This window comes from Anguilla rostrata, chromosome 5, assembly GCF_018555375.3.
Source record: "Anguilla rostrata isolate EN2019 chromosome 5, ASM1855537v3, whole genome shotgun sequence".
NCBI lineage: Eukaryota > Metazoa > Chordata > Actinopteri > Anguilliformes > Anguillidae > Anguilla > Anguilla rostrata.
In genome coordinates this window covers 12,824,307-12,842,433 of record NC_057937.1, presented here as the reverse complement: position 1 = coordinate 12,842,433, position 18,127 = coordinate 12,824,307, and the positions used below count along the sequence as shown (strand labels likewise).

At 42.5% G+C, this 18,127-nt stretch overlaps 2 protein-coding genes across 5 annotated transcripts in view; one reads left to right on the top strand and one right to left on the bottom strand.

The window, feature by feature from the left end:
• Positions 1–3,839: 3,839 nt before the first annotated feature.
• Positions 3,840–17,065, bottom strand: aimp1a (aminoacyl tRNA synthetase complex interacting multifunctional protein 1a). Of its 3 annotated transcripts, XM_064335180.1 has the most exons (8): positions 16,987–17,065; positions 16,590–16,638; positions 12,824–12,957; positions 11,936–12,049; positions 10,249–10,416; positions 9,356–9,561; positions 6,826–6,994; positions 3,840–4,124 (listed from the first exon to the last, which is right to left on the bottom strand). In XM_064335180.1, coding segments are annotated over exons 2-8 (960 nt in total). In that variant the 5' UTR covers positions 16,592–16,638; positions 16,987–17,065; the 3' UTR covers positions 3,840–3,957. The 3 variants fall into 3 exon arrangements, with proteins under 3 accessions (XP_064191250.1, XP_064191249.1, XP_064191248.1); XM_064335179.1 differs by lacking the exon at positions 16,987–17,065 and having other exon boundaries at positions 16,590–16,726; XM_064335178.1 differs by lacking the exons at positions 16,590–16,638; positions 16,987–17,065 and adding an exon at positions 16,346–16,392.
• Positions 17,024–18,127, top strand: part of tbck (TBC1 domain containing kinase) — a 53,079-nt gene continuing 51,975 nt past the window's right edge. The window contains exons 1-2 of one of the 2 annotated variants that reach the window (XM_064335176.1): positions 17,024–17,179; positions 17,770–17,985. In XM_064335176.1, the coding sequence (XP_064191246.1) occupies positions 17,793–17,985 (193 nt within the window). In that variant the 5' untranslated portion in view covers positions 17,024–17,179; positions 17,770–17,792. The remainder of the gene's footprint in view (positions 17,180–17,769; positions 17,986–18,127) is intronic. The other variant, XM_064335177.1, reaches the window with a different exon arrangement.

Genomic DNA, 18,127 nt, shown 5'->3' with positions numbered 1-18,127 from the left:
AAATGATGCCTTCCTAGAAACCAAAAATTTGGTATAAATTTGAAGCAGTAACTCAAGTGCAAATGTGTGGTACAAATGCTAAGATGCCACAGGTTCTGTCAGGCTTTCTGAAAACACTTGGCATGGAGAACAGAAGAAAAGCAAGATAATTTTGGTTTGGTTGGTTTACGAACTGAACCAAGCTTTCTAAGGTGTTTTGCAGTCGTCTGAGCTTCCTAAGAGATCATCCCTGGGTATTACTGTCTGGCCGAAGAATTAGAGAAAACAATGAATCATTTTTTACCAAATTCAACTTGACATGGCACTTCACAAGTAATTATGTTTGGGAGCACAATAACTACATTTTAATTGTTATTTAAAATAAACTGATTTTTTGGATGGCCATTTCATTAATTCATGGAGACAGATACACTGGGGGTATTCAAGGCCCGGCTTGATGCAGTATTAGATACTATCTAGCTTTTAGGTAAACTAAGCATTAAGTACAGTTTAGTGGTAGAATAGAATCTCGGTATACATAAGATGGCCTCGCTATAATTGTGCGTAACTTTTGAAAAAAAAAAGACCAGCATCATGATGCCGAGTGATTCTAATGAACCATGAAGCTCAGGGTGCCTGTGGACCGGTACAACGATTGCACTTTTCTCATGAAGGAGCAGTGGCTGGCACTGCTGTCAGGCATTGCCGCCGAACATTTCAACAGCTTTAAGGACGCGTCACCACCGAGGAATGCGGTCTGCCAGCAGCGTGGAAGATCAAAGCCCAAGCTTGTCAAGCTATGCAGTTTAGCGATTTGCGCACGAGTTACTCTTCGAGAACCCACATCTGTTGGCAAATTTGACTGAGGCACCACCACGTGTTAACGTGCTTAATCGGTTTTAATGTCTTTATCATTGTTGGGAAATAAGAATTACTATTTATAACCACATTTGTAGGACTGGCAGACAGGCACAAACAGTCACACAGACTTTAATGAACATCAAAGAAGAAAGGATACCACCAACAAGCCATTGAAGAACTGCAAACCTGATGGAGACTTGGATTTTAGCCACAGAAGACTATGGGAAGCCTGACTATTTCGCAAAATTAATCCCCATGAAAATAACCAGTTGACCTTGTATTCCCTTTGCTCCAATGCAGGTAATGCAGTAAGTTTTTTGTAAAACACTTAGAAAAAACAAAAAAAACAAAACATGTTTACCTCTGCCACAGATGATCAAAATGTGTCCAAAATGTTCAAGTCATTTTGACAATGCTTCTTGATTGAACAGCGTTTCTACTCTATGCTTCGGTGATTTTAATATGGCAGAGCCTTCCCGTCATGCCCTCATAGGTCACATCTTTCCAAGTCAAGCACTTCTGCTGCTGAAGTGTACATGTACAGGGGGCCTGCACATCGTTTTCTTCACACAATAAAATTCATTTTGAAGCGGCATGACTGAACAGTTTAACAGTCATGATATACAGCAATTCTTCATGTTCAGTTTCGGTCACTTCTCAGCTATTTCTTGTGGATAAATTTTCCTGCCCGTTTCCTTCCAAGAATTCTTAGAAGGAAACAATTATCCTCCGAAATAAGTCAGTATTCACACATCTTCATGTAGACCACAAACCAAGTCACACTATAAATGCATTTACCATATCGTGAATTGTAGGCTAAAATAGAAAGCAATTATATATTCCAGTGTTACAGCTGACACTGCATTATGGAAATTACAATTATTCATAACTAGCAGTCACAAAGTGTATAACTGGACAGTACCACACTTGTTGATCACTTTAATAAGAGACTGTTGGCACAACCCCTGCAATCCAGGTGTGTGTGTGTGTGTGTCTGGGGTGCATTAAATTTAGGAGAACATACACTAGATACTGAATGATAAGCAAGCACTGCATTTAAACATTTCTTTTTAAATGGGTTTGCATTTGGCAGAATTCATAGCAGAAACACAAAAACGTGTATCCCCCCCTTTACCCTTCCACTGGCCTGAGAACACCAATGAATACGCACTGCTTCAGCGTAAAGGCAGAAACATGCTATTAATATATTTACAATCAAACGTCAAAACAATAACAGATCATGCCATTCCAAACAAACCTGCTGTCGCACACAAAGGTAAAGCAACACACCCCCGCATCCCCTCTGAATGGGTCACACCGTTCCACCAAAGCTGCATCGGCAGGGATCTGGATCTTTCCAGAAACGCAATATCCAGGAAATATCCGGCAGCGAAACACTGGAAACCTAAAAAAAATAGCTTTGGTGCCCCTCCAGTGAAAACAATGACTCCTATGACTCCACACTTTTTTTAGCCTCTGGCTAATCTGCTTCATAAATGAAGATGTGAAAAAAGTGTAAAATGTTAAAGTGAACTGAAACAGCCATGGTGCTATCAGTAATCCAACGAGTGCAGTATGTGAGCGTATGGATGACTCAGACTGGGTTGATCGGTCACAGGTGGGCTAGATGTATTCAACTCACGACCCAAGGCCATAGCAAGTCTTCAGCTTTGCCTCGTTGGATCCAAGTCACATTACAGGAGTGCAAATGAGCTGGCTCTCTCTGACCAAATCATTTCTAATCACAGAGCATGTGTGCGATGCATAGAGCAAGCAAAAACCAAACCTGCGATTGGCCCCTAGGTTACTTCATACGTGCAACCAAGTCAAAAGATCTGGAAAAACAATTATAGCCAGCTAGAAACAGTATTCTAAACTTATTTGATTCCCTGGCATTGCCCATTATTAAAAGGAACAGAGCCTTCCCACAGAGCAGGCCCGACTGACCGCCCCTACATTTAAAAACACGACCCCCAGGATTTCAGCAGCAGAAGGGCTCGACTTGGAAAGATGTGACCTATGAGGGCATGGTGGGCAGGCTCCTTTATTTATATTATTTTATATTTAGACAGGCAGAACGCAGAGGGGGCAACAGATAGAGGAAGGGACCACAGCTGAGAAAGTGCCGAGGCGGGGGAAAGGGAGGGACTCCCACATGGCTGGGGAGTCAGCCAGCCTGAGGACGCCACACATCTCACCGATCCGTTCCATTAGACACACAACGCAAGAGCTATAAAAATACTTTCAGGGAATACGTGTGAGCTAAATCTATGGAAAATCAAATCCAGAGATCAGAAGATGATCCATTTATAATTTGTGGTTTCGAGGTCTGAAAAAGATAAATACAAAAATAAAATAAAATAAATCCAGAAATGTAATAATGCAGAACCAAAACAAGGTCTGTTTCTAGGTGTTGGTACACTCTAAAAATACACTGGAAAACATTTTCTTGTGCAATGGACATAAAGCAGAAATGGAATTCTGGAATAAACCTCCTCGCAAAGCTGTCTACACATTACGTCGCCTGTAAATCCCACAACACATGACGTCATAACAGCTGACAATGAAACCATGGAACGGAAATGAACCGGTCAATCGCTTTAATGCAATTAAGTCGAATGAGAGGGCTGTCTGCACTGTGACATGTTTAATTAACTTTAAATCCTTTCTTTCGAAGAAGAAAACAAATATTGTCCCTTTGCGTTATATAATAAGCCAAGAAGTCATTACTGAAAGTTAGAGGGTGTGCTGCTGGACAAGTGTGTGTACTGCCCAAAAGTCTGATTAACAGCATCGCATAAGACCCGTTACAGCTGTGTAACAAAAAACCCTGCTGTTTTATAACAGCATTTGAATCAACTCGTGTACCCATTTGGCAGTGTTTACCAAATGGGTACATTAGTTACTCAATTATCAACTGAAGGTCACTAGAGTGGAGTATAGCATATAAGTATAGCAAGTTGCGAACACGCACCAATGTTGAAGAGAAAAACCAAGAATTCATCATAACAAGTCTTTTATTGTGGATCAGCAACATTCCTTCTTCCTCGGTCACATTTTGGGAACGCTGTTCTTCACCCCCAAAGGGGAGGGGGGGGCTGGGCAGGGGCGGGCGGGCTATTTGATGTTGCTGTTGCTCATGGTCTGGGCCTTGCACACCCCCTTCCCAGCAATCTCGAAGGCAGCCCCCTTGTACGTGGCCACGCAATGGCCGTCTGTGCGCAGGTCGGGCTGCACCTGCTCCCACACCTTCTTCTTGGGGTTCAGCTCCTTATCCGGCTCACCTGCGGATGGAGATTCAAACAACGATGCTCTAAAGCAGACGCTTTACGAACCTGATCACAGGGCAATGCAAACTAACAATCTAACAATTCAGCACGTGCCTCCTACACTAGCTACTTGCCTTCCATGTACATGGATGCAAGTCTAAATTTCTTTGTTATTACATCATGTATCTACACGCTGTCATTTAGTTCTGAATAAACATGTAATTATGAAGATTTCAATATATTGGATGCGTAAAACAAGCAAGCCATCTCAACGTAAGTGACAGAATATGGAAATATCATATCCCCATGAGAGTTACAGATCCCCTGACCCCACTTTGGAAACAAGTGGGATAAAGCCCTATGTTTTTGGACAGAACTTGCCATCGGCACAGAATTTGGAGAGGTATTTGTGCAGGGAGCAGACAGAGGTCAGAAGCCTTTTCTTTAGTTCGGACAAGCGAGAAAGGTTTTCCCCTGAACTGGAAGCTTGTTTAAAATGTTTTTTTTTTTCCCTTTGTAAAACAAACAGCTTGGGGAAGAGTCATGAAGTGTCCTGGGAGAGGAAAAATCATGATGATGTCACAGGAACGTGCTGATGGACACTCCCAAATTAATCTCAGCAGGATGTTTGCAGCTGGTTATTGTTCTCAAGTAACCACGCTCTTCCAAACCTTTGTTCTGCTAATTACGCCATGTTTCACGGCCTCAAAAGATTGGAGCTTAATCACAGTCACATTTATTTTCATTTCACGTTTGAAAGACGTGGTAACTTGACAAATGTATGCAAAAACCATCCTTAAAAAACACAAATTGCCCATACAGAAATGAACTTTCTGCAGAAATCGGGGTTTTATTACTTCAATAGTCTGTAAATATTCAAATATTTGGACATTTGAGGCTCTAAAATAACTACATTGAGTATCATTCATGTCTGACTGCAATAAGCACATACTATTATCTGTCGCATAAGCATGTAACCATCCTGAATGAAGTCTCAATAACACTCCTGAGAAGATGCCTTAACTGTAAATATCTCCAGAATTATTAGCCTATAGCTAAATTGAATTGGTGACAGGGTAGTGAATAATTTAATACCTTCCTCCTCAAAAAGGTCACCATTAGTGAGAATTCTTTATCCATCCACCCCATTCAAATACAAGGGGATCCCCCTGGTCTTCACCCATATTCCAGCAGAATAGCCCCAACAGAGGTTAATATGAAAGATACCCATTGCTTTATTCCAGGTGGTTTGCATGTAGGACATGACAGGATGACCAATCAGATTCCTTTTATCAGAAGTGTAGCTGCTAGGGTATTGAAGGGAGAGAAGGTATCACACTGTATTGCCTGCCTCAGTGATGTAATTGGATGCTGGCGATGAGGATTTAATCCAGTTTCCTTTTCCTATAGGTCCTTTCAGTATTTTCTTATTGGCTTTCAGAAGAGTCAAAAATCCTAGGTGTGTATAATAGTGTCATGAATAATAAATTAAATAAAATGATCAGTATACTACAGGTAATATATTATATACCTATCCCTCAAAGACTTGGATAATGGCTCTCATTTCTTTAAAAAAAATGAAAATCATGTTTCAAGAGGCTACATCACATTCCAATTTTGATATTCACGTAAGTTTAAAAATAAAAATAAACGTTTTGATCCTTTTGGATTTAAACTTTTTTTCAGGTGCTAAATTAATTGCTATTTAGAGGTCATACCTACATCGGTTTTATTCCCCTCTGAATATTGTTTGAAACACTGAGAGAGTCAATTTCAGTTCTACTATCTGAAGATCAAATGACCAAAGTGTTGCTGCAATTCTACATCGTTATGCATGTTGGAAAAATTAAAGCAGTGGTAAATACGTTCTTCGAGAACATGTTTAAAACAGAATGTTCCTTGAAGAGATTAAACCCTCGATTAGTCATTATCAGGAAACTGAAGACAACCCAGAAACTGAGCCCTAATCACATGCAAGAAAATGTGAGCACAAACTGTGAACTCCTCAGAACACTTCCAAAATTGAACCTGCTTTCATTAAGCGTGCATATATTAGCCTCTTAATGCATTTGTACCTCCATTGACCAAGGAAATACTACAATTTTTTACATGCATTATAGCAAGTATATAATCTCATTTTAATGATACCATCAAGGACAGCAGTATGTATTTAGAGTACGTAATAAATGTATGATGTTTTATAAACGTATTTAGACCTTGATGAGCAGCATTTTCTGCACCCTTTCACTTCCTGATGTGTGTTGAGGTTGAGTTGTTTCTCAGAAAGGGATTCTGGCATAGTTTGTAAACTGCTTTCAGATCATTATCACCCTGGAATTTTTATTTTTAAGCGAGCCTAAACTTCTCAGCAGAATGGTTTTGTTTTCAGCCTTGTACCCGATTACCTCCATCCATCCCTGGGTTCTAACAAGGGCAGTAAGCAGTAAACAAAATTCCACAAGCTAAAATGGATCCACGTCCATATTTCACACACGGAAAGCCACTCATCACAACTAAACTTCAAAGAGCTTAAGGTTGTTAGTGGCGACCACATCTGCACCTGTTCATTTGGTTTCATAGATTCCTCCCAGCTGTGCCACTACCACACAAATACTGCTGACTTTGAATGGTAAACCAGAAAAATGCTTTTGGAAGTCACCGTAATCCCTGTTTATGCGGGTTGGAGGATGAGCAGAGAGACGGGGGTGGCGGTTACCGGGGAAGCCCTGGAAGGTCACCCTGTCTCCGGGCACGGCCCCGCTGGGCGGGTCCAGGATCTCCACCTTGTCCGGGGAGCTGGCGCACATCACCATGGCCTGGGAGACCACGCCCCTCATTTTGGCCGGCTTCAGGTTGCACAGGATGACCGCCATCCGGTTTTGCATCTGCACGATCGAAGGAAGCAGCGTCAGAAACTCTCCGCTCGCGAGGCCCACGGCCTCATCCAGCTGAATGCATTTAGCACCTCGGGCAGAGGGAGCCGCTCGTTCGCTGAAACGTTCTGGGGAAACAGACGCAGGATCGATCCGTTGTGGATCCCAGGTGCACGTGGATCCAATGCTCTCGATTTACTGGCGCACCAACACTCCACCCCAATCCACCCACGGTTACAAACATGTGGAAAGAATATCCACGTTGCATGTGGAAAGTGAGCCCGTTCGATAGGACTTGTTTTTAATTAAATGATAATAAGCCAGCTATGAAAGAAAATAAGTTACGCCATCTGCAAACGGGAGAAAGACCAGACCACATGAGCGATAGACTCAATCAGCCTGAGGCTTATCGAATAATAATTATTATGCAATAAAAGATTTACATTTTTTCACATACACATTTTTGGAGATGCTTTTATAATACAAATGCTACACATCCCATAAGCATTTGCAGTAACAACTGCACCAGATACCAAAAAAATGCTTTTATTGAATTGGTTTGGGTTGGGAACTATTGTCGCCGTTTATGGCCTACCAAACCGTAGCACATGTGACCTTTGGATTGAGCGTGGCTCTGGCATGGGACAGAACGCGACCGTAAAAATGCTCTTCAGCACACGTTCAATCCGAGCATCGGGAACGCATCAAAATGTCTGACTCTCCAACCTCAGCCGTCTCCGCTGCAAACCTAACCTTCGTTTCAAAGCACGGGGCATTTACAACTTTAACCCGGTCATCGCTTGCTACAAATCTTCTAGTCTATGAGAGAGGGATGCTTATGAAAGCATCACATGTTAAAGCTGCAGCAAATTCTAAAGCTTCGGCAGCTGTAGTTCTTCTACATACATAAATATAAAAAGCAATTCAATCTCTTAAACTGTGCTTCAAAATTTAAAGACTGCTGACCTCTTTCTGTCTTATGCTATCTCCATGTATCATCTCCGAATAAGTAGCATCAATGTTTCACACTTATGAATACTTTCATGAGATAACATTGTAATGCAAGGGCATATGGTTCAAATACCATTACTTATTCTTATCAAGATAATCCTCTTTCTTTTCTCCGCATCTCTCGGATTTATGAAAATATGAAGACGCCAAAGTGATTTCCACCATATGTCAAAACCATAACTCGCACCATCATGAGAAAACTGCCTGGAGGCAAGCGGGTCATCAAAATCAAAAGGGCGACTGTTTATCAATGTTAGCATTCTAATACAGAATGGAAAATTTTATTAAACCTGCGTCATTTATCGTGGGTGGAATGGAATGCTTTGATAGCCTTTCCATAGTAAAAATTGGACTGATTCGGGACAGGGAGGCAAAGGAAATAATCTTTCAGTTATTCTGCTTCAACTCTAATGAAATTCGTAAAGTCAGATGACAACATTAACCCAATAAAATGACAGGAAAACTTGGATAAAGTAGTCATTCTATATTTTATATGCTGTATATATTAGATGGGTGGAATATTTCACCAATAATTTGAGGCATTATCCGTTTTAGCATTCCAAGAATATTCCCTCGACAGTGATGACACAATATAGTGGATGCACAGGCTCACCAACACCATGCCAGCTGTTGAGAAGTGGAAAATACGTCAAATGTATAAATTCAAGTCAGTCGTTTCTTCCCCCAGATTCAGTGCACTATGGCCAGTTTGTCCATAGCGGTTTATGGGTGATGTGCGTAGGACGGTATGTTCAAAGGAAGGGAAAGCAGAATCATGTTGCTATGGAGATGTGTGCTGTAGACATTGCATGGCTTTTGATTTGTTCTTCATTACGGAGTCAGTGCCTGGTACAATAGCCACTCAGAAGGACTCAAATCAATGACTACTCAGATACACAGACTCAAGCAGGTCACAGTACAAAGTTGGACAGTCTGCACTAAAACAGAAAACTCCCGACAGTGCTACACTGTCGGTCCTGGAGTACATCTGCGTATGCTGGTTTTAATTCCAACCACAATTGAAATCCCAGAATTTTAACAAGTCGTAAATTTTTCTTAATTAGGTGCTTTTCCTATTTAGAGGGATTATTCACCCTCTTAAACCACATTATGGGTGTAATGAGTGTCAAACTCCAGTCCCGGAGGGCCGCAGTGTCTTCTGGTTTTCGAGGTGTTCTTGGCACCAATGGATCATTAAGTCATTTCCTGTTCTCAAGGCCTTAATTGGCAGCTGTTTTAAAGGAAACGACAAAAGCCCACAGGCACAACAGACCCCCGGGGAATTTTGTTTGACACCTCTGTTCTAGAAGAACCTCGTTTGCTTAGCGAAGCCACGTTTGTGAATGGATGACTCTACAGTACCTGCTCTATGGGGACGTGTTTGACCAGCCCGCTGACAACCGTCCTGGGCGCGGCCTCTCCCACGTCCACCTGCTCCACGTACAGGGAGTCGGCGTCCGGGTGCTTCTCGGCCGTGACGATTCGGCCCACGCGCATGTCCAGGCGGGACACGTCCACCTTGGCCTCCTCCTCCGGAGCCGCGCTCTGCTTCTTCTCCTTCTTCTCGACTGCGTCACACGGAGAGACACGTCAACTCGGCATTCACAGTTGTCTGTCCTTCTGCTTCTCGTCTGAATCGCGTGGCAAGGCTTGTTAACTGAACTCTACAAAAAGGGCACTCGAGCAACGTGTGAAGGACGGTTCAAAAGGCGGGCCCGTACGTCGCCGAGCGTCCACTGCAGGTCTTGCAGGCCTGGTGCGCATTGTCTTAGAGAGAGTAGTTAATTTTAAACACATTAAATGGAAGTTCTTAAGTCCGGTTCAGCGTTTTGATACAGTTCCCTCAGGTCTCATTGGAACACGTTTTTACGGCCTTCAGGAAACTCTGCTCAGCTGGCACATCTGCTCCGTGAGTGAAATTCCATGAGGTATTTTTATTCCCCCCCCCACCCCCCCAGCACCATTCAAAAGCAAAACATCTGAAGTTCGGAATTCGGAAAAGTTTAAAAGAGCATATTAACATTGATCGCTTGCGTGCATCTGCCGTATTCAAAATATTCAAATAAACAAAGATGGGGCACCTACTAAGCATGCAGTGAGAATGGAGCAGATCTGGAGACCGGATGCAGAAAAGAGCACAGAAATTCCATGATTTTGGACTTGAAAATGGAATATGACGCACAGAGAAAAAAGCATCACAAGATACAACAACTTTAAGAATCAAAGTAAAAGTCTTTGTTTTCAGCGTGACTTACCCTTCTGCCCTAGTCTCTTCTTCTTGCCCTCCTCGTCTTTGGGGGGCGCGCCTTTACTGAGGGCAGGGGGTGAGGTGGGGCCGTCTGATGCGGGAGCAGCTGATTTGGGGGTGCACTGGACAGGGGTGTTTCCCAGGGAGTCTCCTGAGGGCACAGCCACCTCCCTTACTGAAAAGACAGCATGAGAAAATGAAGGACACACGGAATGTTGCTGGAACACAGGAGCAGACAGCTATACGATAGTTGTCTGTCCTATTAATAACTGGTTTTGGTGACATAATTCAGAAAGGCCTAGTGATAGAAACAATTTGAAGAGAAAAATCACAGTGTGTCTGAAAACAGAAAGAAAGAGAGCCTCAAGCTCTAAAACAATTCCACAGAGCCCTTTTTCCCATAAACGAAAGCCAGAAAAGTAAGCATTTTAGAAAGTCCTTGAAAATGAACTCTATAGACACAAATTATTGTTCTAATGATAATCAAGCTTTGCTTGAACATGTTTCTCAATTTCATTCAGGCCAATTCTATAGTCTGTAAATACCTCAAATGCAAAAATATAAATGAATAAAAATAAAGAGAATAAATTGCGTGCCATATCTGTACACAGTTTACAGAAAGAGGCACATTTCTTGCTGTCGTGAAACTTTCGCCACCTCAAGGTTCTGACAACCATCACTTGTGTTAATGATTATGGGTCTGTTATCCATTGTGAACAAATGAAAAATAGAGGGTAAATATGACAACACTGCACACAGGGCAATCGCAAAGGCCTGGCATTTCATTCAAATTTCCACGTTCCACTTACCTAACAGGCACATTTGTCATCTCAAATCCATGCTTTAAAGAGCAAGAAATGTCTGGACTTTATGAGACCAAGAAGACGAATACTTTAATAAAGTTTAACGGCATAATAGGAAACAAAAAGTTCCTACAGTGGTTCCAGCGTTAAAAACACACATAACGAGAAATATGAACCACCGGCGGCAACAATGGAACATTTGTGGTGGAGTATGATGTGCCAGTCACCCGTCTACTTGAAGATGTTAAAGCACAAATCGGGCAGCCATTTTCTGTTTGTTTTCCAATGGCTCTCTATCAATAGGGCAGTAGTATGCAAACTTCCAAAAGTAACTGTGACACTGCACCAGGGTTAAGAAACTTTGTAGTTTCAGCAGTAGTCTACCCGTTATCCTCTGCTCTAAACTAAATAACAGGCGGTGATCTTTGTTTGCATAGCCGCACAGTGAGAGCAACTAGACGGCTCATTAAAACTGATTCTGTACGGTGGTGCACCCCTCCGATCCTGATTGCGCCATCATTAACCGTGGCCTCACTGTGAGCCACTGGATTAGCCACAGCAGAGCGACTCCTTCAGTGCACTGCACCCCTGTTGCGTTAGTTCCCTTAGTCTTCAGATGCAATGGCAGCGCAGCTCAACTGGGGGACTGCAGTGCATGATGAGGTGGCGGGTGGCTGTATTTTGGAGGATGCGATTGATAATCTGCTTTCCTGAATGGGAAGGGATGGTTGGTGGAGATGTGGTGGCACTGGGACAAGCCTACAATCGGGACCGCTCAATCCCAGTTGTGAGAACAAAACAAAAATGACATTTTCTTTTAAAAATTCTTTATATATATATATATATATATATATATATAAAGTGAGGTATGGATATGAGACTTGAACTCACCTCCTCTCCTCTTCTCCTTTTCCAGTAGCTGTTTTTTCAGGTCCTCGATGTCCTTTTTCAGCTTGGCATTCTCCACAAGAAGCTTCTTCTCCTCCCGAACGGTGGCCTGTACAACTGCGTTTGACAAACACTAGTCACTTCTATGTGCTCATCCTATGCTTTTCGAAGTGTAGTTTCAATCAAGCGAGATGCAAAGCAATGCTGTTAAATTCACATAAGTTGGAGTGAGACTGCTTAAATAGGAGGTAGTAGTACTTTCAGGTAATATGCAGAGCATGTGCAACAGACCAGGGAGTCTGTCCTAGAGACCCACATTGATTTGGCTGGCTTATTTTCACCTTAAAATCAGCAACCAATTCAAACCCAAGAAACCAGGTGAGGTGAGTGAACAGTGAGTTTGAGTGTTTCAGTCGATCAATTAAGGAACAGGGTTGCAGACCCTGGTATTGACTGATGCTCACTTAGGTTGCACAAAAAGAATGAATTAGCGGGAACATACAGTTCCAGTTTTTTTAATTATTTTTTTATTACATGAAACCCCCAAGGAATGCTGACGCAATCACTATCTGCTCTCGTAAAAGCACATAACAAAACGCACATGACAAGATAAAATCTAGCCCAATGTGAAATACAAGGGGCTAAATCAGGGGGTTTCCAATCTTACTTTAAAATGGCCGGTGTGGGCGCAGGTTCTGTTCAAACCGAGCACAACGACACTCGCACACCCTTGAACTAAACAAACAATAGAGGATGGCCCGACCCCCTAAAAAATCAAACCCCGTGAGAGAGCTATCGCGAGTTCATTAACTACAGCCGGTTGTGTATCAACATCGGGGTGGTTAACCCTGTGAATGTGTGCTGGGGCTCGGCAGGTTAGCGCTCTCTTACTGGCTTTCTCCTTGAGCAGCTGGACCTGCTGTTTGAGGTACTCAATGATCTGGTCTGCCTCAGCGGCCCTCTGTTCCAGCCTAATCAGGGAAGGATTTTGGCCTGACATCTTGAAGACAGTGCGAGCCAGGAACCTGAAACGCATTCAAAAGGAAACTGAAAATGAACAGACACACGAACAGCAAGGAATTAAGAGCAACCACACAACACGTTCCCCTATTTTCCAAGCACTATCAGTTTCTTAGCTCTCTATTCAATGCTTCGGAAGTCAATAACTTCAGTCATCACTCCAGATATCTTCGCATATTACATCATTAGCCAGATGCTAATAAACAAACCTCAAAACGGCAAACAAATTGAAACCAACATAAAAGCTTAAAAATGTATCTGTTAGCAAGATCTCAGCTCTCATATTACAAAGAAAGCACAGCAGGGAAAAAAAAGAGTGCGTCTACACACAGCTGCACGTATCCTATCATAATTGTTTTCGACAAGCTTCAGGCCAAACTGTTAAAGCCAAATTCTCAACTGACACGGCCGAAAAAATAGGGTAATCAATTACAAAAAAACAAGAAAACAAAACAAGATGTTGATTATTATCCGCGTTTTCCCATTTTTAAAGGACGCTGCTATTGAAATCCCAACAGATCCTCTCCTCCATGACCACTGTGACTAATGGGATTGTGGACATTTTTAATCAATGTTCAAACAAAAAACAAAACAAAAAACCCATGCCACTCCACCAGGCACCAGCTGGTTGCCAATTCTTTTGCTCGCATGCGATTCGGACACGTCGAGTTTGGCAAAACCCTTCACTGCTGAGTAGGCAAAGGGATTTTGTTACAAGGTTAAGAAAAGGGACAAGAAAACGATGGATGCTTTATATTCCGTTGTGCTGGAAAACAACTGCCGCTAGATTTTTAAAAAAGAGGGTGAGGAAATTAGAAACATGATGGTGCCGAAGCTGATAATATCACGGATCAAAGCCTCCTGTTCTTTGAGCTCTAAATCAATGTAGCTAATTGGGTCCGCAATGGTGGGGTTTGCGTGTTAGCATTGTTCCCATTTAGCCAGCACTAGAGCAAGCCCTTACACTGATGCCTGGACACAACAGTGGGCCCCACTCCCACACCCTTGAGAGTGTTGGAGGGTCAAGACCACAGTGCACTCGCAAAGATGCTCAAACCACCATTAACAACCTCCTGCCCACATCTGGCTTTCCAGTTCTTCTTCTGGATATACAACAGATTTGGGAATGCAAATATCTGTTCAGAGCAAAAAGGGCAGCTTTGTAGATGGAACGACTACGTGAGAAGGAAACCGATTGAATGCTCCACACTATACACTTTCTGCACGGAAGGGTGTATCTCTGAGTATGGCTGTATTCCACCAATGGGCACAGGAATACACAGGCAGTCCCTGCTGTCTCATGGAACTAATAGTGGTGTGATCAGTCAGGGGGGAAGCATGACTGAGATGGAAGGTTCAGGAGAGATTACGGCTAGACTGACAGGCCACAGCTGCTAGAAATTCCATAGCCCCTCCCACTGTTTGCCTATAAATAGAGAAGATGTGACAATGAAATGAATATCAACAGTAATATGACAAAAAGCAGAGAGGACAATTTAGCCATCAAATGGTAAATAAATTATATGTACAAAGGTGCCTAAATTCGGTTGAAACTCTAAGGTTACTGAACTGAATCAGAATTCTACCAATGTGAAACAAACCTGACTGTGAACAGTAATTCATATGAGACCAGAGTCATGCTTTGTTGGGGTGGGGGGGGACGGGCAATGGGAAAGAACAAGGACATCAGACTCCAGAATACACTCTTTTTCTCACTCTCCCTCGGTCAACCATACTCTCCCCACACATTAACGCCTCTATTTTGAGCCCAGAGGCACGTGTTCAGGAACTTGAACACAACATGGCCAAAAAGTATGTGGACACCCCAACATCACACCCATATGTGCTTGCTGAACATCTCATTCTAAAACCATGGGCATTAGTATGGAGTTTGACACACTGACTTGTTGGAAAGGTGGCATTGTATGACCGTGCCATATTGAAAGCCACTGAACTCTTCAGTACGGCCCATTCTACTGCTAATGTTTGTCTATGCATGGCTGTATGCTAGATTTTATGCACCTGTAAGCAATGGGTGAGGCTGAAGTAGCCGACCCACTAATTAGAAGAGATGACCAAAGACATTTGGCTATGTAGTTTACCTTCTGAAACCACCATTATCCCAGTGTGTTTTTCTGACTGGAACTATGAAAACAGCAAGACATCCACTCCACTAACGGGTGAAGTGCACTGGCAAAAGCAGACATAATAATAACATCACAGAAGGATTATATAAGCACCTCAAGTTTTAAAAAAGCTGGGCATACTTTTCTCTACACATGACCAATCAAATAGCAGGTTTATAGTCAAACAAGCTAGACTTTACATGGCCAAATTCAAGAGGCAGTACACACATCCTTTAAAGATTTAATAGTACTTAAGAGTCTCACAAGTCCCAGTGGACTGAACACATCAAGAGTTGTCTTTAAGGGCAAACAGGATGGAAATGAAAGGTCCCGGTTTTAATGTTATGCTATCAAATTTGCTTCACTTTGCCTGCACCCCCAGCCCCAGTCTCCAATCTGGGGCTTTTTAGAAGCTTGTTTTCATTTTCCAACTCGCGGCACCGCGTAAAGTTTGACCAGTGCAGCTGCCAGCCCCACTGCTGTTGACGCCACAGGCTACAGGAGCAATGCGCCACGACAAAGCACTAGAATGAAAACCTTGCCTGCCAATTCAATGAAAGTATGATGTTGCTCACAGCTGTACTACGGGACTTTTGAAGTCACACTCTTATGAGGAACAGGTTGTGGTGCCTACATTTAACACAGCGGCTCTGACGCACGCAAGACACACTGCATATCCAACAGAGATCTCTGGAGTCAATAACCCCCAGAATACGACAACAATATGTAAATGATTACATCATCTACATACTGCAGAGCAATATCAGCCGCTATACGTTTTAATCTAAATATGCTTTGTTGGTGGTGCATCCCTAACTTGATACAGCGCAGGTTCTTAAACTTCTTAAATATCCCAAATTAGAAATGCAGAACCTTTCAGGGACCCATGGAATACACATACTAGCATTGCCTAGTGGACTATGGAATCATTTGGGGACCCATATTTGAAGAAACACTTTTGTAGAGAAATAGGACAGTTGGCAGCTTGTCCAGGCAACTGCCTTCGCGACAATTACATTTTGATTTGGCTGCATTGTGAGAATTAGTCGCAGGCTGTAGTTCAGTGAATTAAAAGTCATTTGGTTTTCGGCTGATTCACACGCTGACTCAAAAGCCATTTAGATAGCATGAGTGATTTGCACTGAATTCATTAATTCAAAACATATTGCCAATGGTTAAACATTCAGTCATTGCTAACGTTACATTTAACAAATAAACATGGACAAATTCGTCAACAATACAAACGAAAGTGATAACAATTACATACTTTGGCGTAAATAAGTTCAGGTTCCACCACATTTTTTGTGCAATTACAGTCCTGTATAACGCCAACCAAGCAATCCCAGACAACTTATGTTAGCTAACATTAGCGAGGTAGCTAACCAGCAACACTTGATATAATCGTTTGATTTGAATAAACAATGAATTTCGGAAGGGAAGCGCCACTGATGTATCCTATATTTAAATGTAACGCATTTTCTAAGCAATTTTAGCTAGAAAATGTTACTCACATTAACAGCTGCTGTAGACCAGAACACACGTTACACAGACCTTGCTCCGCTGTGAAGGACCCAGATTGAAAGTTAGAAAGTTGTCCTTTCAATGCCTGTAATTTGGTTTGGATATTGGAAAAATACTTATATCCGATTTATTATGATTCACAAGATCAACCATTAAACATAAATCGTTTTTACATTAAAACATTGCGGATGTAGCAAGCATTGGTCGCTTATTGCTAGCTGGCCATGTATAAAGCCTACAACTGGACCTAAGCTAGCAAACTGGCTACGTCCCCTACGCGGCTTTAGCCATCAATTCTAAGAAGTGTGGCAAGCAAAACTCACTGACAGCTAGTGAACTCGAACTCGGGCAAAACAATGAGTAAATATGAGTTAAAAGTTTTCTTACAGCATATGTTTATGTTGTGCTAACTTATTTTGTACATGACAAGTAAAATTCGAAGCGGCGCTGGAAGATGACGTAACTTTTCCGCTCAGCTGAACAGCTGCATGATCTTAGCGGAAAAACAAGGGACACCGCCGGTTGCAGTAGTTATCTTCCCTGTGAATTCTGTGGTAATGAGAGAAGGCGATTATTGAACGTAAGTACCACAGCCTAAGTATGGACCACCCATTAACAGCCGAATAAGCAGAATTTCATTGATATGTCTAGTTTGCAAGCTACATTGCTCTCACGTTTAACTGTAACATGACATTACCTATACTATAATTGTGAAGATCTATGAATTGTGTATATATGGCACACCATAAAGGTTGTATTTGCTCCATTGTCATTCTTATAATTGCTCTAGATCAATTTAAGTGTACAAGGACAATATGATGAGGACCTGTAAATTAGCTCACTGGACTAGGTGGTCCAGTGAGCTAATAGGTGGTCCAGTGGAGCTAGGTGGGCGTTTCCCATCGAAAGCAGCCAGCTCGACGTTATTTATCAATTTACGTTTTCGCTATTTATGGCCATAAGTGGTCATGACAACGTGACAATGCCAAAGTGAGTTACACTTGGCGATGTCACTTTGGACAAAAATTCACATGAAGAAGAAGAAGGGAAAAAAAGCTGATGTGACAGCAGTTTGTCCACCGAGTTTGTTTTGCTCAGGTGCGCAGTGACATGCTGTGATGTTTGCCGATGTTTCAATTCACTCATTAATGGGGATGTGTTGGTTCTTAGCAGGGCAGCGTAGTGCAGCTAGCATGCACCCGCTGATGGACGCACAATTGGGAGCCTTCACCTTTTTCGCCTCGTCCCTTCCTCACGATGTGTGCGGAAGCAATGGGCTTCCGCTAACCCCAAACTCCATCAAAATCCTGGGACGCTTCCAGATCCTGAAGACCATCACACACCCCAGGCTCTGTCAGTACGTGGACATCTCCAGAGGAAAGCATGGTACTCTCGCGTCTTTCCCCTTCTTTTTGTTTTCCTTCGAACATGTGCAGTGATTTCAGAACTGAAAGACCACACGCAGCAAAGCATATTTATAACGTTGATATGGGATCTTTTAGTCCTTGGATTCCTTTTCTTGCAGCCC